The 27,801-nt window shown below is 38.7% G+C and overlaps 3 protein-coding genes across 9 annotated transcripts in view; 2 read left to right on the top strand and 1 right to left on the bottom strand.

The window, feature by feature from the left end:
• GNPAT (glyceronephosphate O-acyltransferase) overlaps positions 1–3,480 on the top strand; it is a 48,265-nt gene extending 44,785 nt beyond the window's left edge. For all 6 annotated transcript variants that reach the window (XM_061624448.1, XM_061624447.1, XM_061624446.1 and 3 more), the window contains one exon: positions 2,888–3,480. In XM_061624448.1, coding sequence (XP_061480432.1) covers positions 2,888–2,894 — 7 coding nt within the window. In that variant the 3' untranslated portion in view covers positions 2,895–3,480. The remainder of the gene's footprint in view (positions 1–2,887) is intronic.
• Positions 3,481–5,706: 2,226 nt separating this feature from the next.
• PDCD2 (programmed cell death 2) lies at positions 5,707–20,919 on the top strand. The gene is made up of 6 exons (XM_061624445.1): positions 5,707–6,115; positions 8,007–8,249; positions 8,913–9,065; positions 15,527–15,642; positions 18,178–18,294; positions 18,697–20,919. The coding sequence occupies exons 1-6, from the start codon at positions 5,809–5,811 to the stop codon at positions 18,853–18,855; spliced, it is 1,095 nt and encodes a 364-aa protein (XP_061480429.1). The 5' UTR covers positions 5,707–5,808; the 3' UTR covers positions 18,856–20,919.
• Positions 20,920–24,426: 3,507 nt separating this feature from the next.
• TBP (TATA-box binding protein) overlaps positions 24,427–27,801 on the bottom strand; it is a 31,792-nt gene continuing 28,417 nt past the window's right edge. For both annotated transcript variants that reach the window (XM_061624443.1, XM_061624442.1), the window contains 4 exons: positions 26,981–27,072; positions 26,699–26,866; positions 25,584–25,678; positions 24,427–25,180 (listed from right to left, as the gene is read on the bottom strand). In XM_061624443.1, coding sequence (XP_061480427.1) covers positions 25,101–25,180; positions 25,584–25,678; positions 26,699–26,866; positions 26,981–27,072 — 435 coding nt within the window. In that variant the 3' untranslated portion in view covers positions 24,427–25,100. The remainder of the gene's footprint in view (positions 25,181–25,583; positions 25,679–26,698; positions 26,867–26,980; positions 27,073–27,801) is intronic.

Raw genomic sequence — 27,801 nt, 5'->3', positions numbered from 1 at the left:
GTCAGTTTTTCCTATCCTAACCAAGATTGCATAGGAGTAAATCCCATTGAACTCAATAAGCATGCAAATGATCAATCCATTCTCAGCAAACTTGGACAGGTTCCCATTGCTTACCTCCCGGATTAAAAAGCAGGGAAATTCACTAATAGGCAAAAAACCTTGCTGTTTAAGAACGTACCTATAGCCCACAACTATTTCTATCAAACTTTTAAAAAGCAGGGAAATTGGGCAGCTATAGTGAATGCATCAGGGGAGCAGGAGACCTGAACTCCTCGCTGAGATATTGGACTGCCCTGCAGATTTGTCAAAATGCAAACACAATTTGGGTTGGTCTTTCACAGTCCAATCCACTTCCTGTGTAGCTTGGAAGAATTTGGAAACATGTGCCTCTGAGCATATGGCAAGTGGTGGCAACACCTGCAATCAGCCCAAAGAATAGAAAGAAGACATGTGCTGTGCTGATCTTGTTTTAGCAGGGAGGAAGCAACATTATTAAGATAGTTGATATAGTTCAGATGGTCACTTTGAATATGTCTGATTTACTTTACAATTTTAGTGAAGTTTCCTATAGGAAATTGTTTTCTTTTTTTCTATTTCTGTGAATATGTGAAGCATAGCAACACTTTGCAAAATTTACATTAAAAAAACTCCAAACATAATTGTGGAATAATGGCACTGACTTCTGCAGAATAGTCTCCAGTGGACCTCAGGAGTGTCTCAATTTGCACAAGATAAAACGGTGGGAGGTGAAATATATTCTAGCAAAATGCTAGGTGTGCTCTATGTTTTTAATTGACTCTGCCCACCTTGCCTTAAATGAAGTGGTTTAAACATAGCAGGCTGAAAACATGCATCCTGTTTTTTCCAACAGCTAGAGTCATTGCTGAAGTAGCAACATATCTGGAATCAGTCTGATTTTACATCAAACTGCAGTTTCAGATTCCACTGTTAATGCACCCAAAATAGAAATAGAACATAATCTCCAATTTGAAACACAAAAAATGCTGTCTTCGCCATCATATGACACTGACCAATAAAAAGGCTTTGAAATTAATAAAAATAAATTTGACATAGATTTCTGGGATGAATAATGAGGAAAATAAAATTTTCTAGTTTAGATTCTCTGTAGAAACATTAGTAAGACAGGAAAGAAGCAAAGTAAGAACACCAACAAACATACAAAAATATAATTCTCTGTCTTTGGAGATGGCAGGTGTTGCCACCACTCACCATATGCTCAGAGGCATGTTACCAAATTCTTCCAAGCCATACAGGAAGTGGATTGGACTGTGAAAGACCAACCCAAATGGTGTTTGCATTTTGTCCAATTTGTAGGGCAGTCCAATATCTCAGAGAGGAGTTCGGGTCTCCTGCTCCCCTGGTGCATTCACTATAGCTGCCCAATTTCCCTGCTTTTTAAAGTTTGATAGAAATAGCTGTAGGCTATAGGTACGTTTTTGCCTATTAGTGAATATTTCTATAAATGATGGGGGGGGCAGTAGAAGAAACTGAATGGTAGAGATTTAGTATTAAAAACTGGATGTTTCTTGGGCCTTTTCTTTTTCACAGATGTATACCTGTTCTAGAGCAGAACCTCCTCAATACAATTTTAGAAAATGATGTATCTTGGTCCTGAATTCTTATGATGCTCAGCATATCTGGGCCTAGACAATTTATGGAATATTTGCTGCTCTGAGCTGTTCTAGCAGAGTGGAATATAAATGTAATTAGTTTTTGTGCTTTGTAAAGTACAATGGTCAAAAGTCCCGTTCCAGCTAGCTAATATTAATATGGTATATGTTCAGAGATATGTAAAGAGTCCTCAGTAATGTTAATCCCTTGACTTCTCTAATGAGCCCAGCTTTGTTGTGTCATTTTTCTTCTTTCCAGGTAAACAGTAGCTGAACAGTTAGCAACCTCCTAGGAAGAGGAGGATCTTTTTTTCAAGTGTAAAACATGGCATGCTGAAAGCTAGGCCCTTGGTGTATGGCATTCTGCTTGATAGTCTCACATTGTCAGGATTGTTTCATTGGAGTATATTGAGTGCATTACGTGTGGTCTCTAAAATGATAATAGTATGGCCAAATCTGAGCCTATTAGTCTCTGGAATGGAAATTTATTTAAGCTTTGTTCAGAATTTTGTTTTATATTCTGTTCTTTGTATGTTTCTATGGATTAAATTAATAAAAATATATATTCACAAAAAGGAAAAGAGGAGTCGCAATAGCATCCTGACATTTTAAAAATGGTGCTAGTAAGGAAAAGCTTGGGGAGAGGGAAGATCAGCATATCCTTTTGGTGTCTGGCAGGAGCCTCAGGCCATTCAAACGTCTTGGCTAATTACTGTGGGAAAAAAGTTGGGGGATGAGGATGGGAAGGTTTTTTAAAATATATAGTCTGTCAGATTTTTATTGTTTGCAGCCAGTGGCTATTATAATATAAATCATAATATATGGTTTATATAATAGTCAGTGGCTATTATAATATAAATGTTTTTCATCAACATTTTAGCTGAGTATAGAATCATAGAATAGTAGAGTTGGAAGGGGCCTATAAGGCCATCAAGTCCAACCCCCTGCTCAATGCAGGAATCCAAATCAAAGCCTTTATTACCTCCTGGCTTAACATTTTCAGAAGGAATCATCTGTCTGATTAACATGCCCTGTCTGACATCCGTAATGGTGGCCTCTTCGGTTTTCCAGCCCAAAGTAGAGCTTCCTTCTCAGGTCCAGGCTACTGTTAAGGGGTACTTTTGTAATATGCTCTATCCCTGCATAACATTGTGGTGCTTCTATAACTTTTATGTAGGATCAGTCTCTGTCTGTCTGTCTGTCTGTCTGTCTGTCTCTCTCTCAGAACTAACTCTCACTGTATTCTTAATTTTCAGAATCTAGGATACCTGTAAGAAAACCAGTGGCTGCAAGACTTTAATCCGAGGATCTTGAGTGGCTTGCCTTCTGCACACTATAACTGTGAACAGTTGGAAGTAAAGCAGATTATGAACAGCAAGTTAACAAAAGACTATAGAATATACTTCCCACTTTGAAATGTTCCTGCTGCTACACAATTACGAGAGAAAATTTCTGAAGTCCAAAATACTCTCATTGCCACTCAAAGAACTTTGTCAGCATTGATGCTTAATATTCTCTTTAATAAACATCATTCCTCTCCCTCCTTCACCCACAACTAGCATTTAGCAGAATCACGCTGTTAACATCTGAAATGTTTGTCATAAGGAAATTGTAGCTTTTATATAATTATTTTGTTGTGAAAAAATGTAATTGAACAACTAAGGACATTGCATTAAAAGCAATATTTAAGGAATAGTATCATTGGGTGTTCTTGCATTTATGAAGATATTATTCTGTTCCTTTCATGGAAGTGATTTTCACAAAATGCCAATGATGTAACTGTTTAAGTATATGCAACTCTTTTAAGTATTAAAATCTAACAGAGGAATACTTTTTATTTTCAACTGTTGCACACTGGTGACTTCAGCGTATTGTGTATTGCATTGTTTTTCTTCGCTTACTGTTAGGTTTTATAAAAGCATATTGTCACTTATGCTCTTCATGTGTGGATGATGTATGTGAGATTTTGCACACGTGTGTGTACGTATGCTACTCTTAAACAAATATTACTACTATTATTTATTTCATTTATGAATCACTTCCATGATTCAAGGCATTCAAGAGGCAGCTGGACAGCCATCTGTTGGGAATTCTTTGATTTGGATTCCTGCATTGAACAAGGGGTTGGACTTGATGGCCTTATACGCCCCTTCCAACTCTACTATTCTGATTCTATGAGGCATCCCAAAGCGATTTACAATATAACATATATAGTACATATACAAAATAGTTAAAAGAATTACATATATAAAAACAATTTTAAAACATTATAAATGTAAAAATAGCTTAAAACAACAGCAGCACATATATAAAATCAATTCAAATCCAAGACAGATACCAACTGGATATTTTAGACGACTTGTTGAAATAGGAACATCTTTAGCAGGTGCCGAGAAGACAACAAAGGTACCTGTCTGATATGCAATGGGAAGGAGTTCCAAACAGTAGGTGCTACAACACTAAGGGCCTGATTCCGACGCCATGCAGAACAGACCTCCTAATAGGATGGTATCTGTGTATAAAAAGTTCAGTTCCTACAATCTTTGCCAACCTGGAACCATCCAGCTGTTTTGGACTGCAGTCGTGCTGGCTGGGGCTGCTGGGAGTTACAATCTAAAACATTTAGAAGGCACCAGGTTGACAAAAGCTGTTCAACATTCATCTTCTTCACTGGAAATCTTAAAAAAATGGGAGGGACCTGAACTAAGAAAGGGTGCCTAAAATATACTATGGATATTTTATAAATTTAGCAACTTCATGGTGTGCATATTAGAAATAATGTGACTTGTTAGTAATGGGGATGATTCTTAGCCTTTGCCCTCATCAGTAATACTATCTGTGCATATATGCTTGACAGGAATCAGAGGGAACAATATAAAAGTAAGCTAACATTTTGTGCCACCACCAAAATAATTTTTGATTTTAAAAATGGAGGGGGTTGGAAGAGAGACGAGAAACACGTGAGAGTTTGTTATCTTGATGCTGCTTTGGGTGGTTATGTTTAAAAGAACTGAAAAATAAAATCGGGAGAAATTGCCAGTCCTGCAAGAGAAGTGTTAAGTATTCAGTTATTGTATTTCATGCTCTTGTAGTGATCATGAGAACTCTTCAGTGACCATAAGTATTACCTACTACAGGAAGACCATTCTACTCTTGCAGTGATCAACTCACACCCTCAAGGTGATCAATTCCCTTCTCTAAGAAGGATGACCTAGCTGAAGCATGGCAGATGATGTTGCATGAGTGGGACTAGAATGTCCCTGTTACCTCCACTCATCTTCCTGTTTCACACTGCTAACTTGCATGGAGAAAAATCAGCCTTGACCCCCGTATGTATTGACCAACAGTGACTATAAGCTGGCAGTATAATAATGTAGTCATCAGAGCATGCTTAGGGTGCGTCACATGTGAAAGAAGACATAGTTCCTACTCCTGGGCAATTGCATGGAAAAAGACATTTCATTAAGTGCCGCTTTTCTTTACTTCATTGCAACCTTTCCTTGCCAAAATTCTCTCTTCATAATTTTTTGAGTACACAGGTAAGAGTCACATCCATCGCTCTGTACACTTTTGCCTTTGGCTACGTCGACCCACTCATTGCCTTTTGCTCTGCCCACAACCGGCATGTGATGAGGCCCCCCAAAAGCTGCCCATGAGGGAATAGGAACCCTATCCTGCATTGCGATTTACTTGAGTAAAAATCGGGCACAGAAGCAGCCTCCATTTGTTCTGGGTATGGAAGAGGCTGCCTCATTGGGGGTGGGGGTAATTTGATACGATTATACTTGAAATGAGCTGGGATACCACCCCCATTTTTCAGGGGAGACTTAAATCCATCCCCCTTCTTTTCCATCGGAGATCTTTTGAGTCTGGTCTCCTTAAGAAGGAAGCCGTCCCGCAGCCTCCCTCCCCTCCCTTTAAAACACGCAAACAGGGACTTTGCAGGCAGTTGTAATACTACAGAATTAGGGGGAGGGTGTCGTCATTTTGGCTATGTGGCCATCCCTGCACAATTCCGCGTAGCCCCGACCGGATAAAGAAACCAGAACCTCGTGGTAAGAACTGAAAGCCCATAAGCTTCCGCTCCACTGGGGGCGCTGTGAGCCGAAGCGGTAGCATTCCTGCTGGTTTCCGCTCCCTGGGCCTACTTGGTGCTCTGCAGAAAAGGGGGGGGGAAATGGCCTCGCAGAGGGTCGAGCTAGGCTTCGTGGAGGAGGTGACAACGGCGGCTGCTGCTTGGCGGCTGCTCAGCGACCAGTTCCCTTGCAAAGTTGGCGGGCGGCCGGCTTGGCTGAGCGAGGCCTGCTTGCCGGGGCCCTCCGAATTACAGTGCGGCGTGTGCGGGCAGCCGTGCGCTTTCCTACTGCAGCTCTACGCGCCCTTGCAAGACCGGCCCGACGCCTTCCACAGAAGCCTCTTCCTCTTCGGCTGCCGCCAGCCCCCCTGCTACCGCCCCGCTGGCCCTGCCCCGGGCAGCCTGAGAGGTGAGCGCAGCGGAGGGCTGGCGAGGGGGGCGACGACGTGCCTCTTCTGGGCTTAGGCTGGAGAACAACGAAGGGTCTTGTGTTAAGACGTTAAGGGCCCATTAGTAGGTCTGTTGTGACAAACAGCCGCAAGGCAGGTGCAGGTGACGGAAGTAGCACGTTTAAGCCCCGAGACATCTCTTGCAGCGCAATCCTGTGCGAGTTCAGTGGGGTTGCATAGGGCTGCAGCCATAGCCTTTAAGGCACGACTGGGGAACCTGCGCTCCTTCAGATGTTGTTGGGCTACAATTCCCATCAGACCTTGCATGGCACATGGTCAGGGATGAGGGGAGTTGTCCTTCAAACAACAACGAGCTGCCCACACGCTTTCCGCCCCTCTAATAATAGTATCCCATCACTCTTGGTTGCCTATACCTATTTAAGTTTGTGTTTTATATGGTAGTGTGGCTACTTGAGAGAATTAAGCCTATTTAATAACACAGAAAACTGCTTTATCCAAAGGCAGAGCACTGGTCCATCTAGTCCAGTATCATGTATGGTGACTGGCAATGGCTCTCCAGGGTTTCAGACAGGAGCCTTTCCCAGTTCTACCTGGAGATGCTGCGAACTAAACCTGGGGCCTTTTGCATGTAAAGTGTATACTCTTATCACTGAGCTGTTCCCAAATAAAAATATAGCTCTCTTCTCTATATGCAGACCACCAAGCTACTTCACAATGAGCATTGTTGCTCATCCTTGCTTAGTTTAGTCACCTTTACACCTGTAGATACAGAGGAGGGGTCTACCACTCATAAGTTGCAGATGTGATGATTGGCAGCCCGATTCATGTTTCTCACATGTATACTTACAGGTGTGCAGCTGCCTTGTGGCACATTTGGTAGAAAGCTGAGATGTAATTATTTTCATCACTTTAAAGTGTAATTTTAATTAGTTCTAATGTTTATAGACCACTTTTCATCATATATGGTCACAAAGTGATTTACATAACAATCAATGAAAACAAGCCATCAGTGGTACAGCATTTAAAATAAAAGTCACAAGCATCTCCTTGTAGAACTAGGCAGTGGAAGATTGCAGTGTAGAAATGATCGGACACAACATGTCATAAGTAAGATATCTTAAAAGCAGAGTGAGTCGGGTAACCATTTTTCACCATGTTGGTACTCGTGTATGGGATGGAGACACTTCTTTCCCCTTCCAGAAACTACTGCCCTTGTAGAATTTGTGCGCATGAGGAAAGCATCTCAGAGTGCCATAAAGTTCTTATGTTTTAAGTATCATAATAAGGAGAAGTGGAGCTAAGAAAAGGATGGTAGTATTGTACACATCTTGCATGGCTATGAATCTTGAGAATAAGAACAGCCTGTTAAAATATGAAACACCAAACAAGCGTCTGAGATCCACAACTGGTGGTATTTCCCCTGCTCTTGATCTTTTCATGGCAAAACTGATCAGAAGACAAATTTAAGAAAACATTAGCAGATTGAGTCTGCCTCAGATGGCAGCTACAGATTTTTCAGAGCATATTCCAATTGAGATACCTGATACTATAAAATTAGAAAATTGAATTGGAGCATGTCAATATAGTTTGATACTATTAAGCAGTGGATGTTTGAAATAATCTTTTCTCTCAGACAGATTATGCATGCTGTGTTATATCACATTCTCAAATGTTGCCAGTTAAATATTACAAAATTAGTAGCTGTCTCCCTCCGCTAAGGAGCTTTGGACCCTCTGGAAGAAGGGCTCTCTCCTCAAGTAAAAATTAATGAGGTGTGTTACTGCTCATTGTATTATTTCTGACATACCAGGTTGAGAGAGAGTTAATCAAAAGTATATACTCGTACTCCCTTTCAAATAATTAATATTTCTGTATTTTCTCTCTCTCAAGTTTTTAGGAATCAATTACCAAGGAAGAATGACACTTACTCTTATGATCCACCATGTGAAGAACCACCCCAGGAAGAATTGCCATGTATTAATCTGCAGCTAAAATGTGGAATGAAGCTGTGCAGAGTCTGTGGGTGTTTGGGTCCCAAAACATGTTCCAAATGTCACAAGGCTCATTACTGTAGTAAAGACCATCAGGTTAGGGATTGGAAAGCAGGCCATAAGCTATCATGCTTGCAGCCTGGTAAGTGATTTGAAACCCTGGAAACGATCATTTCTTTTGTTAAGAGGGTGGTCCAGAACAATACTGAAGAAATATATAAAAAGTGAGCATGCAGGCCAGTGTACATTATTTATTTATAAGATTTCTGTCCTGCCCTTCCCAGTACAAGCCCAAGGTGGCACTTGTAGCACTTGTGTTTATCTTCATTGGTACCCAAATCCTGAAACAGTTTCCTTTACTTGAAGGTTGAAGTGCCAGGTTTGCTGAGGATAGTGGACTTAAACTCAAGTCCAAATGCTTCGGTCTAACTTGGGGTGCATTCTGCAAAGGCACATTTTCAAAAATTGAATGTTCTTTTGGACCCTGATTTTTCCATGTCCTTATTGGTCCTGTACCCATCTGTAGGTTGGGGGCAACTTGGTAGTAGCAGTCTATGCAGTGAGAGGAACAATGTTACTGCAGAGTTTTGATGTCATTCTGCTGCGAGAGACAGGCAGAACACTGAAAAATAGAGACATCACAGTTTTTGTTAAAAACTGGAAACTAGTGTGCTGTCTTTATTTTCTTGTTTTTTTGTCCTGTGTTTGTGTTCATGGTTAGTTTAGAGTTTGTCCTACTCATCCCACCTCCAGAAAGCATTTTAAAATAGGCTAATACATATTTTGGGTTCTTGTTTTGATCCAGATCAGCTGGATATTGCAATTCCAGATCATAAATTTATTTTCCCTGAGTATGAAATTGTAATAGAGCCTGAAGAAACTGACTCTTCGAATGTCAGTGAAACAAAACTGGATGATCTGGAGAAAAATGAAGAATTAACATCTGCAGCTAATATACGTAAGTAAATTGCTCTCTTTTTTTTATAGGAATGGCTAACATATGGCGGTCCAGATGGTGTTGGAACATCTCCCATAAGCCGCAACCAGCATGGTTGATGGTGAAGGATGTTGGGAGTTGTAGTCCAATAACATCTTGTGGGCCACAGCTTAGCTACTCTTCACTTGACATAGAAGGGTAAAATGCTCTATGCCTGTAGCTTATAATTAAAAATAATGGGGCTCCAAAGATCAGTGGAATTGTCATCGTGAGAAATCTCTCTATATTAAAATATAACTGTTATATGCAGAAATGAATATGATCTTATATTTGATTAGATTCTTATTTGTTTATCTGTGTCTAGTCATCAGAAAAGTTTGACAAAGGAATGCATAGTATAAGGTAATACAGATTAACAATAAATACAATTTACACAAGCCTGAATAAATTATATTAAAAGCATAATCTACCTGGCAAGACCCAGCATTCTCTTTCAAAAGATTTTATACAAAAAAATTAAATATCTTATTAAACAAAAGTTAATTTGAAAATTAAACTCCTGATCTTACAGTACTTTATTCTAACTTCTCATACAAGATTGTTGGGAGTACAAGGCTGTGAAAATTGCTGTGTTGTTTCATCTTGATGAGCACTATTTATTTTATTATTTATTTATTAAGTTTATATCCTTCCCTTCCTCCTAGAAGGAGCCCAGGACAACAGACAAAACACTAAAACACTCTAAAACATATTTTAAAGTCTGTTTTTAATATATTCAAACAAAACGTATTTAAAAACATCCTTTAAAAGAGCTTTAAAAACATATTAAAAAACAATTCCAACACAGACTGGGATAAGGTCTCTACTGAAAAGGCTTGTTGAAAGAGGAAGGTCTTCAGTAGGCACCAAAAAGATAACAGATGGTGCCTGTCTAATATTTAAGGGAAGGGAATTCCAAAGGGTTGGTTCTATAGCACTAAAGGTTTGCTTCCTATGTTGTGCAGAACTGACCTCCTGATAAGATGGTATCTGCAGGAGGCTCTCACCTGCATAGCACAGTGATCGAATGGGTATGTAAGGGGTAAGACAATATTTCAGATATCCTTGTCCCAAGCCATATAGGGCTTGAACTTGGTCTTGTAGCTAATGGGCAACCAGTATTCCCTACAGTTGTGTGTATCCAAGGCTGCAACTCTTGCATAAGTGAAAAACTTTGATAGCATTGCCAAAACTAAGCATGGGAGGAGCTAGCACTACACCTAGATCATCCAGCTATCTTTTTGTTTAAGATGAGCACAAATTGGTTGGAAGGGACAACAAAGTAATAGATTGTAATAAATCCTTGTCTACATGCTGAGACATGCCCTCGCCTACCTCCCATCAGAAATGGTACAGTCTAGCAAAAGCTACACCATATTGTTCTTTTGATTTCTGTGTTTTCAACCTTTACCTCTTAGCCAAGTTAGTCATGGGGGTGGTGGTAGTCAACTCATTAAGATGAATTTAAAAATACTTAATCTCCAAACTTCACTTTAGGGTCCTGTGATTGCTTGAGGCAAATTTGCAGTGCAATTTTATACGTGTCTATTAGGAAGTAAGCCCCACCAGGGCAAATAGCAGGGGTGGAGAGTCTTTTATTTATTTTTTCCTGTCAAGGACTGCATTCTCATGGAGGTAATTTTTGGGGGCCACATGTTGGTGGTAAGCAGGGCCAGAGCCAAAAGAAGTTGGAATTTGCAGGATTGCCTAGTCCCTCTCCACCAACCCATCTCCCTCTACCCCTGCCCCACGTGTACTTTCCCCTCCCATTGCTCATTCTTTTTCTCCATTCTCCCCCCTCCACTCATTAACACAGATCAGAACTTCGTCATAGCTCCATCTGTTTTTGCTCGGTCCATGTCTGTGTATCTCCCTTTAGGCTCACTTTAAGGCTCCCGCCAGGCTCGTGATGTAGCATTTGTGTTTCCCTCTCTACCACACTCTCTTGTGTGTGCCCATATGATGCAGAAGGGGAAGCGATTTCAAGAGGGCTAGCCTGGAGAGCAAGAGTGGCACAGAGAGCTGCAGATTCCCTACTACTGCTGTAGAGGATTGCAGCCTTTAGCTAATTAAAGTGCAAGTTGAATAAGTGACATGGTTATCTCAAAGCTGAATATCTGTTGAGACTGTTTTGAGCAAAGATTGAATGTGGCTCACTGACCTTGTGTTACTGATTCAATGCTAACTAGCTATTACAACCTCTCCAATTGTTTTTAACATGAGGGCAGAATCCAGTGTTGGGTGAGCAGACTTCCATTCATATAATGGGACTTAACCTTCCTTCCTTCCTTCCTGCACCCCCTCTCCTGGGCACCCTCAAAATCTGCTTTGGAGAGTCCTGCAGTGCTCCAGAGCAGATTTTGATGGGATGTAGGGGACTTCAGTAGGGAGGAGGAGAAGGTGAAGTTCCGTTCTGTGAAAGCTGTGAAAAAGGTAAATACCATGCTAGGGATAATTAGGAAAGGTATTGAAAATAAAACAGCCGATATCATAATGCCGTTGTATAAATCTATGGTGCGGCCGCAATTGGAATACTACGTACAGTTCTGGTCGCCTCATCTCAAAAAGGATATTATAGAGTTGGAAAAGGTTCAGAAGAGGGCAACCAGAATGATCAAGGGGATGGAGCGACTCCCTTACGAGGAAAGGTTGCAGCATTTGGGGCTTTTTAGTTTAGAGAAAAGGCGGGTCAGAGGAGACATGATAGAAGTGTATAAAATTATGCATGGCATTGAGAAAGTGGATAGAGAAAAGTTCTTCTCCCTCTCTCATAATACTAGAACTCGTGGACATTCAAAGAAGCTGAATGTTGGAAGATTCAGGACAGACAAAAGGAAGTACTTCTTTACTCAGCACATAGTTAAACTATGGAATTTGCTCCCACAAGATGCAGTAATGGCCACCAGCTTGGATGGCTTTAAAAGAAGATTAGACAAATTCATGGAGGACAGGGCTATCAATGGCTACTAGCCGTGATGGCTGTGTTCTGCCAGCCTAGTCAGAGGCAGCATGCTTCTGAAAACCAGTTGCCGGAAGCCTCAGGAGGGGAGAGTGTTCTTGCACTCGGGTCCTGCTTGCGGGCTTTCCCCAGGCAGCTGGTTGGCCACTGTGAGAACAGGATGCTGGACTAGATGGACCACTGGCCTGATCCAGCAGGCTCTTCTTAGGTTCTTTTGTTATGTTTTTTTTTTTTTACAATAATTTTTATTCAAATTTTCATAAAACATACAAAACAAAATCATAAAACATTCAAAGACAAAAAACAAAACAAAACAAAAATGATTAAACAAAAAAATAAAATGTTGACTTCCCATTTGTCGCAGATCAAATCAGTTGTAGGTCTACAATATATAACAATCCTGTCTCTTAAATTATATTATAAAATCACTTTCCTCCAGTAGTTATCTTAATTAATCATCAAATCTCATAAACATTACTTTATTCTTTCCACAAAAAGTCAAAGAGAGGTTTCAATTCTTTAAGAAATATATCTATCAATTTTTCTCCAAATAAACATGTCGATTAATCCATCTTGTTAATAATAATAATAATCTTATTGTCATAACCATAGTCCAAATAAACATATCGATTAATCCATCTCATCAAAATCTGTTAGGTCCAATAATTTCAATAGCCATTATTCCATTATCCATATTAATTCCATCTTCCATCTTCAATAGTCCTGTTAAGTCCAGTAATTTCAGTGTCCAATCTTCCATTATCAGTATTCCATAATAATCTTGCTGTCATAGCCATAGTCATATAATAAGAGTCTGATGGGAATTTCCTCTATCCCAAATATTTTCTTGCCATCAATTCTGAATAAGTTGCTGAAATATTGTTGTAAAGTCATATCTCTGTTCTTCTTTTTTACAAAATGCACTGGCTCATCTCTTGAGAGTTTTTCCATTGTCACATGGCTGCAGTTAATTCCATAGATTTTCTCTATATCAAGCTCCATCACGTCATTCCAGTCCAGAAGATTATGCAAGCCATTGATAACTTTATCTCTAATAACTTCATTAATTTCTTCAGAGATAACGTTAAATTCCAAACAGTAGATTTTATTTCTAATATCCATAAACTCCAGATCTTTTTCCAATTCCACATTTGTTCCAATCTCCAGGGCTTGTATCTTCCCTTTATTTTTTCGTTTCTCATCTCTGATCTCATTCTCCTCTCTCACAGGATCCCCTATTTCTTTAAGCTCCTGCGTCATTTTGCTCAGTTCAATTTTCAGCTCCTTACTACCCTGTCGCAGGGTTTGTTTCGTTATCTCAATCTCATCCATTATTTTCTGAAACATAATTACTTCCAGATTCTCAGCCACTTTCTTGATTGCCATTTTTAAAACCACGAAAACAAAACAAAAATAAAGAAGAACCACTTCTTATTTCAGCAACAATTGGGTTAATATTCCAGGCTTGATGACATCACAGTATAAACAGAGCAGCCTGCCTTATCTCTCTATGTTCAAGAACACAAAACAAATTTAGTTCCCAGCATCAAAACAGTTAGTGGCGTCGTGAAGAAGCAGATTCGTCAAAATAAAACAGACCAAAAAGAGAATAGTCCCAGACAATATAATGTTCCTCGGAATAGAAATCCCTCTTCTGTTTATATCTTTAGAATGCACTTCCAGGACAGCTTTTTGCAATAGAAACAGAGATAAGCTGTTAATTTCGTGAATAACAGAGAAGAGTTATAGCTCACCCAGAAGTTCTTTAAAGCTGATTCATTTGACAAATCTCTTTTTGCTGCAACAATTTAAACCAAGTAAAAAAAATAATAGAAAGAAGGGTGCTTGCCTGTTAGTCCGTTTTCTCTTTGAAGAAAAGATAAACGTATCGCATTAATCAGATAGAGCTTGTTCGGAAGTCCGTCCGGCATTGCTGGCTGGACCTTTTCTCATAAATTAATGAAATCCAGTCCTCCCAACAAAAACAGGCTTTTGAGGTTGATCTCTACGTTTCTCCCTGCCCGGGAGAAATTTCATCAGTCAAAAAAAAATGTTCTGACTGATTTATATCTGAATAAACTTCTTTTGAGGCGGGAGCCCGTCTCAAAAGCAGGCACAAGCGAAGTCACCCTTCCCGGAAGTGTTATGTTCTTTTGTTGTGTGAGTGGACGTCTGTTCCACTCACACACAGACAGCATTGGATACAACCCTTACTATTTAAAAAATAAATAAATCCACCGTCTTATTGCTGCCCCCACCTTGTGTCTACTCTGATGTTGTTTTTATTATGTTCAGTTGTTTTGTTTTTAACTGTACTGTAAGCTGGCTTCTGAGGGCTTGCCCTAAAAGGCAGGGTAGAATAAATAAATAAATATAAATAAATAAATATAGTCCCTCCCTCCCCCTCTCCCTCTCGTTACGGTCGGTGATCAGCATAAAATAAATATAGTAACAAATCAACCTCTTTTAAAAATATTAGTCAAAAGAATCCACAGGGATATTTTTTGGTCTCCTATGGAAAAATTACATACTTTTTAAAAATTAGTCCTGTCATCTCAGCTTGACAGCATTTCTGCTCCTATATTAAAAAGAAAACTTAACTGATAGATTTAACTATCTGGACAGTGATGATCTCGCCTCGGTTGTTCACGCTCTGGTAACTTCTAGACTGGATTACTGTAACGCGCTCTACGTAGGGCTGCCCTTGAAGACTGTTCGGAAACTTCAGCTAGTGCAAAATGCGGCAGCCAGGCTGTTGACGAGGACCAATCGGTCTGCGCATATAACACCTGTCCTGGCTCACTTGCACTGGCTACCTATTTGTTTCCGAGCTAGATTCAAGGTGCTGGTGTTGACCTATAAAGCCTTACACGGTGTGGGACCGCAATACCTTGTGGAACGCCTCTCCCGCTATGAGCCTACCCGTTCACTTCGTTCAGTATCTAAGGCCCTCCTCCGGGTACCAACTCACCAGGATGCCGGAGGACTGTTACTAGATCTAGGGCCTTTTCTGTGGTGGCCCCCGAATTATGGAACAGCTTACCGGAGGAAATACGCCTGGCGCCTATGGTTCTTTCTTTTAGGCGTCAGGTTAAGACCAGGCTATACTCCCAGGCATTTTAATGTTTAATGCTTTATGTTTATGTTTTTAGTTTAATGTGTTCCTTTGTTACTGATTTTATTCTATATTGTATTTTAATCTCGTTTTGTACACCGCCCAGAGAGCTATTAGCTATGGGCGGTCTAGAAATGAAAATAAATAAAATAAAATAAATAAATAAACCAGCATGAAAAGACAGATGTGTTTTTATATTACAGCCTCTCAAGTTAAACATGGTTCTTCATTGCTGGTGTGTTAAGTTTTATATAGAACAGATTTCATGAAAGTTATTTAGCCCTGACTGAGATTGAAAGAAGATGCTTATCAAAACTGTAGTACTACTGATTTTTAACATGATACATTTTTCATGTGCTTGGATTTTAGATGAAACATCAGAATCTCTAGATGAGATGTTCTTGGAAGCAATGGCAAAACATGAAACCCAAGATGACAAGATTTTTCAAAAATTTAAAGAAAAAATCTCTTTGGAACCAGAACAGGTTTTGAAATGCCTTATTCTATAGCACCCCTTCCAGTTAACATTAGTCCTGTTTTTAATATCAATGAGTAAGATATTAATGACTGTTTTTCATTTTTCTTAGTCCAGAGTGCTATCAGTATGGATTAATTTTCTAACCATTGGGGTTTCATGCCATTAAAGTTCTTAGATGTGGGGTGAAGATCAGAAATTTAATCTAAATTAAATCTTGGTAGAAATAAGGGAGTTTGGTGATGGTGTTGAGGACGAAATTGTAATATTGCTTTGCACAAAAAGTTACAGGACAATGTGGCAGAAGTAGAGAGCTGTCCCAAAGGCCTATCTAGTCCAGCATTGTTTTCTCGCAGTGGTCAACCAGATGCCTATGGAAAGCCCTTTTGCAGGACAGGAAAATAGTTTTCTCCTACTGTTGTTCCCCAGCAAATGGTATTCTGAATCATGGTGCATCCAATCCTGGAGGTAACAGTATAGAGCCATCATAACTAGTAGAGAATAAGATTAACTTTCAAAGCCATCTAACAGTGCAATCCAATACATATCTACTCAGAAATAAGCTCCATTGGTCCAGGTAGGTATGTACTGGATTGCAGCCTAAGTAGGTAGCCATCACTACATCTTGTGGTAGTGAATTCCATAGCTTAAATGTGCACTGTGTGAAGAGATACATCCTTTTGGGTCCTACCATTCAACTTCATTGGATGAGCCCAGACTGTGGTATTCATGAGAGATGGAGAAAACCTCTCTATCCACTTCTTCACACCATGCATAATTTTATACACTTTATCATATCCCCGCTGATTTTTTCTAAAGAAGATTTATTTATTTATTTATTTATTAGATTTTTTAGACGCCCATCTGGCAGGTTGACCCGCCACTCTGGGCGACGTAAAGTAAGAAAATATATAGTACACTCAATATAAAAGCATATACAGAAAGGTTAAAATCACAACTAATAACTGCCAACCTGATAAAACCTAGCCCACCTTGACAGCCTGATTGAAGAGCCAGGTCTTCAAGACCCGGCGGAAGCACATCAGAGAGGGGGCCTGGCGAAGGTCAATTGGTAAAGAATTCCATAAGGTGGGAGCCACAACTGAAAAGGCTCTCGCCCTAGTCCTCACCAGTCTAGCTGCTTTAACTGGTGGGATATCGAGTAGGCCTTTCGTGGTTGATGTTGTTTAGAATAGAATCATAGATTGTCCTTTCCTTGTAGGGAAACTGCTGCAGCTCTCTCAATTTCTGATTGCATTTTCTGAATCTTTTCCAGTTTTACATTATCATCATCATCATCATCTTACATTTGTATCTCACCTTCCTTTGTAAGGAAACCTTGTGTTTCCCAATATCCTTTTGAGATGCAGCAACCAGAACTGTCTAGTACTCAAAGTGTGATGGTGCCATAATTTATATAAAGCATTATGAGTTTTGTTTTTAAAAAATTCTCTCCCAAGATCCCCTAGTATAGCATCTGCTTTTTTCACAGCTGTCATCCATTGGGTTGACATTAAGCTTCCTACCAAGATCCATTTCCTGATCAGTAACTGTTACCTCAGACCAGATCAGAGTGCAGTAGAGGATTTATTTTTTTTTGCTGCAGTATTCATCACTTTACACTGAACCACATTTGTCATTTTATTCCCTATTCATCTAGTTTGGAGAGATTCTTTTTGAGCTCTTCACAATCACTTTTTGTTTTTAATCACCCTGAAGAATTGGGTGTCAACCAGTATGGACACTTCACTGTCCCTGAGCAGATACGAACAAGCACTGGTTCCAATTTAGATCCTTTGAGGAGCCCAGTTCTTACATCCCTCTGTTGCAAGAACTGTCCCTTATTCCTTCTCATTAGAAGATAAGCAGTTTTATCTGAGTTCTTTAAGAACTCTTGGGTAGATATCATCCAGACCTAGTAACAATTAATTTGTTGATAAGGCCTAGAACATCACCACTGTTTGCCTCAGTTCTTGATACAGGTATTTGTCCTACATGTTCCACAGTAAAGACACACAGGAGTTCACTTGCTTTTCAGCAGTCTCCTTTAAACCCTTTATTTTCCTCGTCTTTTGATTCAACTGCCTCCCTACCTGACTTCCTACTTTTGTAGTGAAAGTTTTTTATTGTTGATTCTTAATGTGTTTATCAATATGCTTCCCTTTTTAAATCCATTATTGTCTTGTCTGTTTTGTGTATATATTCTTTTTTGTTCTTTTGGATAAGGCATCCGTTTTCTGAAGGACGCCTCCTTGACTTTTATATCCCCAAGTAACTCAAGGATTGGTTAGAAGTTGTAGGGAAAGCAGCTGGGTGATTGCCATGAAGGAGATTTAAGATTTTAACAGATACACCACAGTCTGAGAAAGGACTGCTTACTATATATCAATTAATAAACCTTTTGCCCATAATCCTGAGAAAATAAATTGTACTTAGTTGGCATTGAAACTAATGGGGTTAATTTCAAAGGAACTGAAGTGTAGCTCTGTTTTAGGGCCTTTCTGTGTAACTTAAGCTCCAGCTCTGATCTCTCTCCCATATTCAGATTATCAGATACTGCAGAAACGGAGAAGGCCCACTCTGGATCTCAGGGGAAAATATTCCTCAGGAGATGGACATCCCCAACTGTATATGTGGTGGTAAAAGAGTATTTGAATTTCAGGTAACTTTAAATTTTGTGCAACAGCATATATACTGTGCAGGAGAGAATTTTAGCAGTGTTTTTGTAGTTCTAGTTAAATGGTTCTTTGAATCTTTGCCAGGGTCTGTGTAAAACCTCAGTTGTGGGAAAGTTACAGTATGCATTTTCACTTCAAACTACATACTAAGTTAAATGGATTGTGAACTAGAACAAACCAAATGCCAAATACAGTATAGACAATTGCTGCAAGTTTTCCATATGTTTTGCTAAAGTATTTATTAATTGTGCCAGCGTCCTCCCCCCCCCCAAGAATTCATCCTTGGGGGTGAGTTGGAAGCTAACATTTTTTAAAAATAGAAGATCTGATCTCTGACCTTTCTTTATGAGCTTAAAAAGTAATGTGACAGTTCTGTTTTGTTTAAGGTTATGCCACAACTTCTGAATCATCTAAAAGCTGACAGCCTTGCAGAAAGCATTGACTGGGGAACACTTGCTGTTTATACTTGTGCTGAGAACTGTAATAGAGGCAACCATTACACAGAAGAATTCATCTGGAAGCAGGACATCTCCAGTACTGTTTAATTTCTGCAACATTTAAATGGCAGCAGGACACTTACTAAGTGTCATAATCTCACTTCACAATAAGCCCATATCATCCATAGGACATCTATACCCCACATGGATAGAACAAAAAGAAATTAACACTTCTTCATTAGTGCTGAGATTAGTCTGAGACTGTAAGAGTTGTCCTGTATTTTCAGCTTAAAAAACTGGTTTAGGTATGAGTTAGCTAGCTTTATTATGTTGTAGCGAAACTGACACTCTCAGAGCTAGCCAAAGTTTTTCAGTTTATTTATACAATTAAGGGCACAAAGAAGTAAAAGTAAAATAGCCCATGAATGTCGTGACTATTTCATAGATATCCAGGCATGTACAGAGCTGTACAAATCTTTACTGATTTCTTTAAACACTGTTTCAACTGACCGGGGAAATGGTCTAAGTGAGGTAGGAAGATGCAGGCATATGGCTTGTTCCTGTTCCGATAATCCATAGTCTGTTGAACTGGAACTGTTATATTTGAAGCAGCCCCCTGTCCTCATTTCAGGTATTACAAAGTAGAAGCTCTGTGCCTAAAGAATGGAAATGCTAGTTTAACAGTACCCTTAAGACCTACAAAAGCCCTACAGCATAATGCAAGCACTTTATAATGCAAGGGAGAGGGAACCTGTAGCCTTCCAGCTGTTGGGACTCCCATCAGTCCGAAACTGCATAGCAAGTGTTTGGAGATTATGGAATCCAAATTAGACTCCCAACAGCTGGGGGATAAATTTCTCGCCTCTGTTATAGTGCATAGCCATGTCTAAAGTTAAAGGAACAGATTCAGTTTGGTACGCTCATTGTTCTGTACACTTCTCATGCCTTGAAGATGACAAAATACAGACGCCTAATCAAATCCAAGATGTGTATACCTCCTTATAAAAGTGGTCTATTAACAGTAGGGACATTAGCCCCAATAAAAATCACCATGCCACTAAAGATTTGTTCTAAACTGGATATGGGATAGGTAAATACAGTATTTACCTAATTTAAATCAGAGTGTAAGATTTCCCTGATGGTTCTGTTTAGGAAAGAATGTTATGGAGCGAGGTACTCTCCAAGGATGCCCATTTCACCATTATTGTTTGATATTTTTCTGGTACCATTAGCACTTTTAAAAGTAATCAGCAATAACAGGAATCAAATATGGTGATGAAGAATTTAAAATAGTGTTATACCCAGATGATATAGCATTAACTTAACACAACCAGAATTAACCATTAAAATACTCAGTGTGTTACAATCATACAGTGAAGCTTCTGGATATAAAATAAATACAACTAAATCTAAATGCTTTGGAATTAATATATCTAAGAGGGAAATAGAAAAACAGCTAAGAGACACTGGTCTACAATGGGAAAACAAACCAGTAAGATATTTAGGTATTTGGCTACATCCTAACCTTCAAACAATTAAGGAGCACAACTATAAAAGATTAAGCGTATTGAAGATTATTTTAAAAAATGGGAAACATTAGTTGCCATGGTTAGGAAAAATAGCCATGTCCGTGATCTTGCCTAAGATATTATTTATTTTTATGGTGCTACCTTTAAAAATAGAAAATCATAAGCTCACCCAATTACAGAAAAGAATATTGAAATTTATTTTGTCAAATAAGCCAAGTAGGATAATGAATGAAAATTTGTATTAAAAAAACCTAGTAATGGAGGACTGGGAATACCAAACATCACTAGGTATTATCAAGCAGTTAAATTGTCCTTGATTACAGAATAGTTTGAAGACAGAAATAATATATTATTAAAAGCTGAGCAAGAATTGTATAGTGAAAACTACAGGAATATTATGGTTTAAGCCAAAAATAATAACCACCAAACAATTTCCTCACATCTACAAACACAATACTTTGATCAACTGGGTACAAAAGTTAGCTCCTGGTTTCTCCCTTTTGATCTCAGTTTTGAGAAAAAATGTGTAAATAATCAAGTACAACAAACCATCGATCATCATATTTGGGAAAATGCTTTATTGTAACAATTTGTTTAAACAAGGATCTATCATTTCCTACAAAAATGTGATTGCAATATTGAATAGTGAGAGACCTCAATTTTTTTAGTTGTTCCAATCAAGACATATAGCAGAGCAGATTAAGACAAAATATGGTGTTCCATGTTCATCTACCATCTTTGAAATTTTCTTACTACAACCAGAGGAAAAAAAGCTATTGTTAAAATATATCAAATTCTCTCCTTGCTGAAAATACAACAGTTACACCCAACATACAAAAGGAAATAGTCACGATCTAGAAAAATTTATATCAATATCAGAAGAATGGACTTGGCTATTTAAGAACATCCCAATCACATCCAGTACCAATTTGAAAGAAAACTCGTTTAAAGCAATTTATCAATGGTACTTAATATCTCATAGGTCAGGCAAAATAATCAAAATATGGAGATGTAGAAGTAGTAAGGTGGACTTACACACATTTTTCAGAGTTGTGCCAAAATAAAACTCTTTTGGAACATTATTTTAGATTTAATACAGGAAATGATAGGCCAAACAATATCAAGAAATCCCAAAACAATTCTGTGTCTGTTCTAAGGGTAGGTTACAAATGTGGACTCCTAATTAGTAGCAACATTGCTCAGTGGCAAAAGTATGGATTGCTCAAAAACGGAAAAACAGTAAACCTCCAACATTGATAAAATGGCTGAGAAAACCCTGGGAAATGACACTAAAGATAAAGATGACATAACAGGAATGCTGTGTACAATTATCAACATAGGTTTTTAGAGAGATGGGTCTTGTTTATACAATTTTGGAACAATAAGATGACAGATGAAATAGTCCCATTTCATTTAATATAGTAATTATCAGTATGTTTAAAAAACAAATTGTAAAGTTTTTTCCTTTCAAATGTTTTATTTCAATTTTCCCCGACCTTCCCCCCTTTAATGTTTTTGTAATGCAAGTTGTCAGATAAATCAACTTTAATACTTTTTAAATATTTTTATCTTTTTCTTTTTTCTTTGTTTGTGAGCACTTATTGTATGCTAATGTAAAAACTAATTTAATAAAAAAGATTACCAGGAACAAATGTTATCTTTAAAAAAAAAATCACCTACCTTCTACAAGGCAATAATTTTCTAATTGTCAGGACCATAGAAATAACTTCTCCATTAACTTAAGCCTGGCACTATAAACTCAAGAAGTGGTAGCAGGGTTTGCTTTTGAAGCTGTTTCACCAAGATAAGCACTATCAGATATTCTTCTAGATATCTCACAGAGAGAGAGCTTGTTTGTAACTAGTCAGTAAAGAGCCTAGAGAGGAGAGTTGGGCTGCAATCCTAAAAATGGTCTCAACTAAGTCCCGCTGAACTTGGTGGAAGTTACTTCTAACAACAGATGCCAACCAACAGTACAGTCTTATGCAGGTCTGTTTGAAAGTATCCTACTCTGCAGAATCCAGCTTTGCAAACCATCACCCCCCCCCAAAAATAATCCAATACACCTACTTGCGGCTATGGTCTAGACGAGGACTGATCATTGGGGTGTGTACAGAAACAGGATTAAAGTTAAGGCAGGGGACAAGTCATGCTTTGGATTTGCAAAGTGAGAACAGCAAGACAAAAAACATGACAAAAAAACCAAAGGTTGAATGCAGTCACAGAAATGACCAGGGGAGGGGAAGGTAGGGGTGCATTGAAAATATTACTGTTGCATTGCTTCAGACATATTTTGAAACACTTCGTCATAGATCAAAAACTCACTCAAAAGTTAGTCTTGATTCGTATGTTCTCCAATGACTGCCCTCTACATAGTAAAAGAGCAAGCTTGCCTCCTTTTCCTCCACCATGGGGATAACAGCTGATATGAATTGAATGCTCCATATGATCAGGTATTTAACCTTTATCCTAATGGTGCGGGTGGGGTGGGGAAGAGGAATCGCCCTAATGGTTTTGTGGGTATATTTTGACCTCAACAAGATTTCCAATGATATGGTGGGGTTATCTTTGGTCCCAGAAATCATTGTTTTGTGGGGTGTCAGCAGAAATGTGTTTGACAATACCCAAACACCCAGAGCTAGAAAACACTTATTCAGAGGAGGTAGAATTTTTCTACACAGTAAATACTTGCCCCTTTCCTATGCATATTGGTGTTTGGGTATTGTCAAACACATTTCTGCTGACATTTTGGTCATTTGAAAAGCTATGATTTTTTTGTTTTCAATTGCAAACAACAAAAAACATGTTTCAGAGTTAAAAAAAATTAAAATCATGAAAACACTGTATATGGTTTAGAAACATCTTTTTATTTATGACAACATTGATAAACCTGCAAGAAAACTGTTGGCCTTGGGTGCTCTTTGATGATGTCCCTGGTGGTTCTGTAGTGGGCTGTTCTTGGAGATGTTGTCTAGACCCTTTCATTTCTTCCTGTGCTATGCCCAGCTAGATTGGCAGAAAAATGGGCAGGGGGAACCCTACTTTCCCACAACATTGGAGGGAGCTTGGTCAAAGAAAGTGGTTTATAATTCCCACCAATTGTAAAATAAAACTTACTTTGCTTGTAAGAAGCCATGTTTTCTTCCAAGAGCCAAAGGTGTGTCTTTTAGCAATAATGGGACCTTGGAGATGTGATTGCAGGTGTGTTTACTGCTTTGTTATGTGACTTTGTCAGGTGAGTGGAAGTTTGCCCTTGGAAAGGTGGAAGGGATAGTTTGATTCTTGTGCACTTGGTTACCTATCCCTGACCTTTCTTTCTATGAAAAAAAATGGGGTCTTTCATCCCAATCTGCTAACATTGCCTGAGGTCAAAATGGACCCCAGTGGCTAAATTTAATGAATTTCTAGGGCATATTTTGACCCCATGTGGTTTTTTGTTTCCAGAAGGACAATGGTAGGTGGTAACTGGCTGAAATTTGGGGATGTTATAAGGCTGAACAGTCTGTGATAATGTCCTAGGAGGACTACTCTGTTGGTCTACTCAGGGCTGTGGAGTCGGTACGCCAGACCTTCAACTCCGACTCCTCTATTTTTCTACTGTCCGACTCCGACTCCTTCATAAATGGCAAATGTATATTAACTAGTAATAACAAATTTACTGTAGTAAAATGGTAGCACAAGGCATTTCATCACCACCAGGTGGATCCAGAGCTTGGAAAAGTTACTTTTTTGAACTACAACTCCCACGAGCCCAATCCCTGGGGCTGATGGGAGTTGTAGTTCAAAAAAGTAACTTTTCTAAGCTCTGGATTCACGTGGTGGTGATGAAATGCCTTGTGCTACCATTTTACTACAGTAAATTTGTTATTACTAGTTAATACACATTTGCCATTTATGAAGAAGTCGGAACATTTCTACCGACTCTTGACTCCACCCAAAATTGCTCCTGACTGACTCCACAGCCCTGGGTCTACTCATGTGTAAACCAGAATGCAGAGTGTGCCTAGGTGAAGTACTGACCCCAAGAATTGGGATGATGGTTAGATGGCACACACAATTTTAACTTGTTCTCAGCTCTATGGGGCTGCAACCCTGTTCCACAACTATATGAATTGAGCACCATTTTTACTTAATAAGAAACACACAGTAATTTAAATGGCAAAACACATTGCTTTAATACTGGAGTGTTAAGAAATCTTATAAAAATCAATACATTTAAAGCTACAAGCATGCATTTAGCACATTAACACAGCAGCAGAAGCCAATCAGGTTGAACACAGGTTTTACTCTTCAAATTCCCCAAATTTTATAAGCAGCACTTATTATACATTTAGAACTCAAAGATTGCTTCCCAAAATGAGGAATATATACAGCCATCAGTTTTCATTAGCAATTTTCTGTCCTATTGAATACTGCAAACGGAATGTGAAAGATGGTCTAAAAATGTAGAATTAAAATTTCTGGTTATAAAATCCATGGCTGAAAGAATACTGCAACAAAACTGTGTTAAATGTTGGATAACAGGTTTAACCAATTAGCCAGCATAAGATTTTCAAATAAAAAGATTAGATATTAAAACTGTTTAAAAACTTGAAATATAAATAAGAGTTGTTTCTCCAAGGAGAGCCCAATGAAGCAACTCACAGTAACTCAGTATAGACATAACACACACCCTTCCCGTGAAAATCAGGAAATTAGGCACTAACTGGGAAAAATATTCCAAGTCCTAACGTTGCAGTTTGCGAGTCTCTCCTTTCACTGCTGTGCCATAATCAGTTAACTTTTAAAAAGTGCCCCAGTTTCTGGAATAAGCATGAGAAACTGTTACGTTGTCTTTCTGAATCCTTTTAAAATAGGATATATATTTTCAAATGCTTCATAAATTTCGGCTCTGACTTTTGCACCTAGAAAGAAACACACCAGTTACACAAATGCATTTAAAAACTCCAATGTACATTTTTTTAAGATAACACGAGGCTACTAGCCTCTCTGGTTTGTTCTTTTCTTGTAACATGATAACACCTTGTATTTGTGGAAGGAGTTCATGTCTCAAATCTCTATTTTGGTGCAGTTGATTCATAGTTGCAGACTTAGAGGAGAGAGCATCAACTTACTAAAGTAACATGTAGTAAGTACACTCTGTAACCAGTTTTAATACTATTTGCTATCTCTGGTGAAAACACTAACACGCTTTATGAAGAATGGCCAAGCCAACAAAGAAATATTTGGATTTTGCTAGCTATTACTATTAGCCATTCTATTGGTTCTCCAATTTAATAAGTACACTCAATTTCATATATAACTTACCAGTTAAAACTACCTTCCCAGAAACAAATATAAGCAGGACAATTCTTGGCTTGATCATTCTGTAAATTAAACCAGGAAACAACTCTGGCTCGTAACTGGAAGAAAAGATTGAACATGTTAAATCTCTAAATGAAACTAAGGCTTAAATGTGGGTTGATCGAGATGTCGTTTAGAACTGAAAACCAACTTTGCTCTTGCCACAAGTTCAATGTTATTAGTACGAAATCTTGCGGTTGATATACCAAAACAGACATTTCAAGCCAAATATTGAAGATAACACATAGGAGCAACAAAATATGGCTTAAGCTTCCACTTTTGAGCTCTTTATATAGACACAACATTTTAAAACGTTTTTGCCACCTGGATAAGGTGAATTACAGATTTCATTTCTCTGGCTACCTACTTACCAGTTTACATTATCTGCTCCTAAGAATTCATATAACACCAGTCTATTTTTTTTCCTTTTGAGAGACAATCATTTTTAAAATTATTTCTACGTAATGCCCACTCATTAAAAATACAATGGCTACATACAATAAAATAATCAAAACAGAAAATAAGACATAAGCAAATGGAAGAAGCAAATGTTGCAGTTCTTCTCTACAAAACTAGATACATAGCTGGATCAGAGAAAAGTGTGCAGTAGGATTGGCGTAAGCTACCCCCCTCCCCCAGTGATTCTCCCAAGGATCGGAGGACTCTGTTGAATGGGGAATCCCCAAAAATCGAGTAAAGGCACCATTGCAAGTAGGAGCTCTGCTCACAGAAGGTGCCTCTACCTGATTTCTGGGGATCTGTCCTCCCATTCAGCAAGCCCTTGGGGGAGGGGTGGTGAAATCAGCTTCTGTCAGCCCTCTGCTATGCACGTTTCCCTCAATCCAACCCCTAGAATGTCATCAATTGGTAACAGCTTGACAGAAGAGGTCCATAGTTACATTTCATTTGCACACACCTAATTTAGGACGCTATGGAGGATCCAAGGCAACAATTAGACATGTTAACGAGACAGGTTAAAATAGGGGGGAGGGGAAGAGTAAGAGAACGAGTTTCAGTATTCACTCATCATTTTGTAGCAAGTAGTATTCACCACTCAAATACAATAACCCTTTACCTACCTGCTAAACTGTTGGTGTGTGAGTACCAGCCCTTCAAGCCTGATAGGGAATTTTACATCACAACTGCCCACCATATTCTGAATCTTAAAATCCAAGAATTTGGCTGGAAAACCCAACTTTTGCACAACTCTGGCATACTTTCTGGCAGCTAACCGGGACTGCTCCTCACTAAAAAACATAAAGGAGACACTGAATTTTGTAACAAGAAGTTGTGTCAAAATGAAAAGGTAAACTACACTTAATGTCAAGAATAATAGGCAGATAGTGTATGGACTCGCATACCTCTTAGCCCCTGTACACACCATTTTCCCAGAGCTGAATATGAGGGCAGTGGTACGCGGCTCTCTTATTCTCATGATTACAGCAGCAAAACGCTGAAATATATAGAACAAAGGTTATTACTACAAGAATCCCAAGAAACATTAGCAAGTAATTTTTGAAGTTGCAACAACCTCCTCTGTATTATAATTCACTCTTGATAATTTTAGTAATATTTATAGTTAAGTGCTGCAGGAATAAGTGTCTCTAGTACAATACAAGTATCACATTCTAAAAGAGATTATTTATCTTGCTATAGTGTATTCGTAAACAGACAAAATTTCCACTTTAAGATACATAAGCCATATTTTGCGGCCCACATGTTGTTTTCTTTACAATTTAGGAGGTTTGTGAAAAATATTACCAAAAGTACACTCTGTTACAAGGTAAATGTTTTATTATATTAGTTTAATTGTTCTTCTTCCTTTGCTTCAAAACTAAAAAAGCTTTCTTCAAGAAAGTATCATTTCCTGCTATATAGAGATCGCTCACAGTTGGAGAAGACAAAGTCACCTTGCAGAACAGAAGTGGCAAGCATAGCTATTTGCAGATCTCACCCCAGTATCCAGACAGCATGCAGAAGGAGCTGGGTTTCCCCAACAATTCATAAGAGGCCCAGAACTCCTCTGTATAGCTGAAATACAGAATCTTTTCATCATCATGAATGTTTTTCAATGAACTGGTCCCAGCGGTGTGCTGGAGCCGTCTCGTACAAGCTCGTGAGAGCCGATTGTTAAAGTTTTGAGAATATTGCGAGCCGTTTGTTAACAGAGGGAGCAGGGGAA

This window comes from Rhineura floridana, chromosome 4 (genome assembly GCF_030035675.1).
Source record: "Rhineura floridana isolate rRhiFlo1 chromosome 4, rRhiFlo1.hap2, whole genome shotgun sequence".
Taxonomy (NCBI): Eukaryota; Metazoa; Chordata; class Lepidosauria; order Squamata; family Rhineuridae; genus Rhineura; species Rhineura floridana.
The sequence above is the reverse complement of the archived record's forward strand: the minus strand, read 5'-3'. Positions and strand labels throughout refer to the sequence as shown.

Excerpts from the sequence above, each read along its gene's own strand:
- PDCD2 (XM_061624445.1), top strand. The coding sequence starts at position 5,809 with ATGGCCTCGCAGAGGGTCGAGCTAGGCTTCGTGGAGGAGGTGACAACG. Across the intron at positions 6,116-8,006 it reads TGCCCCGGGCAGCCTGAGAG|TTTTTAGGAATCAATTACCA; the intron begins GTGAGCGCAGCG and ends CTCTCTCTCAAG. Across the intron at positions 15,643-18,177 it reads TCTCTTTGGAACCAGAACAG|ATTATCAGATACTGCAGAAA; the intron begins GTTTTGAAATGC and ends TCCCATATTCAG.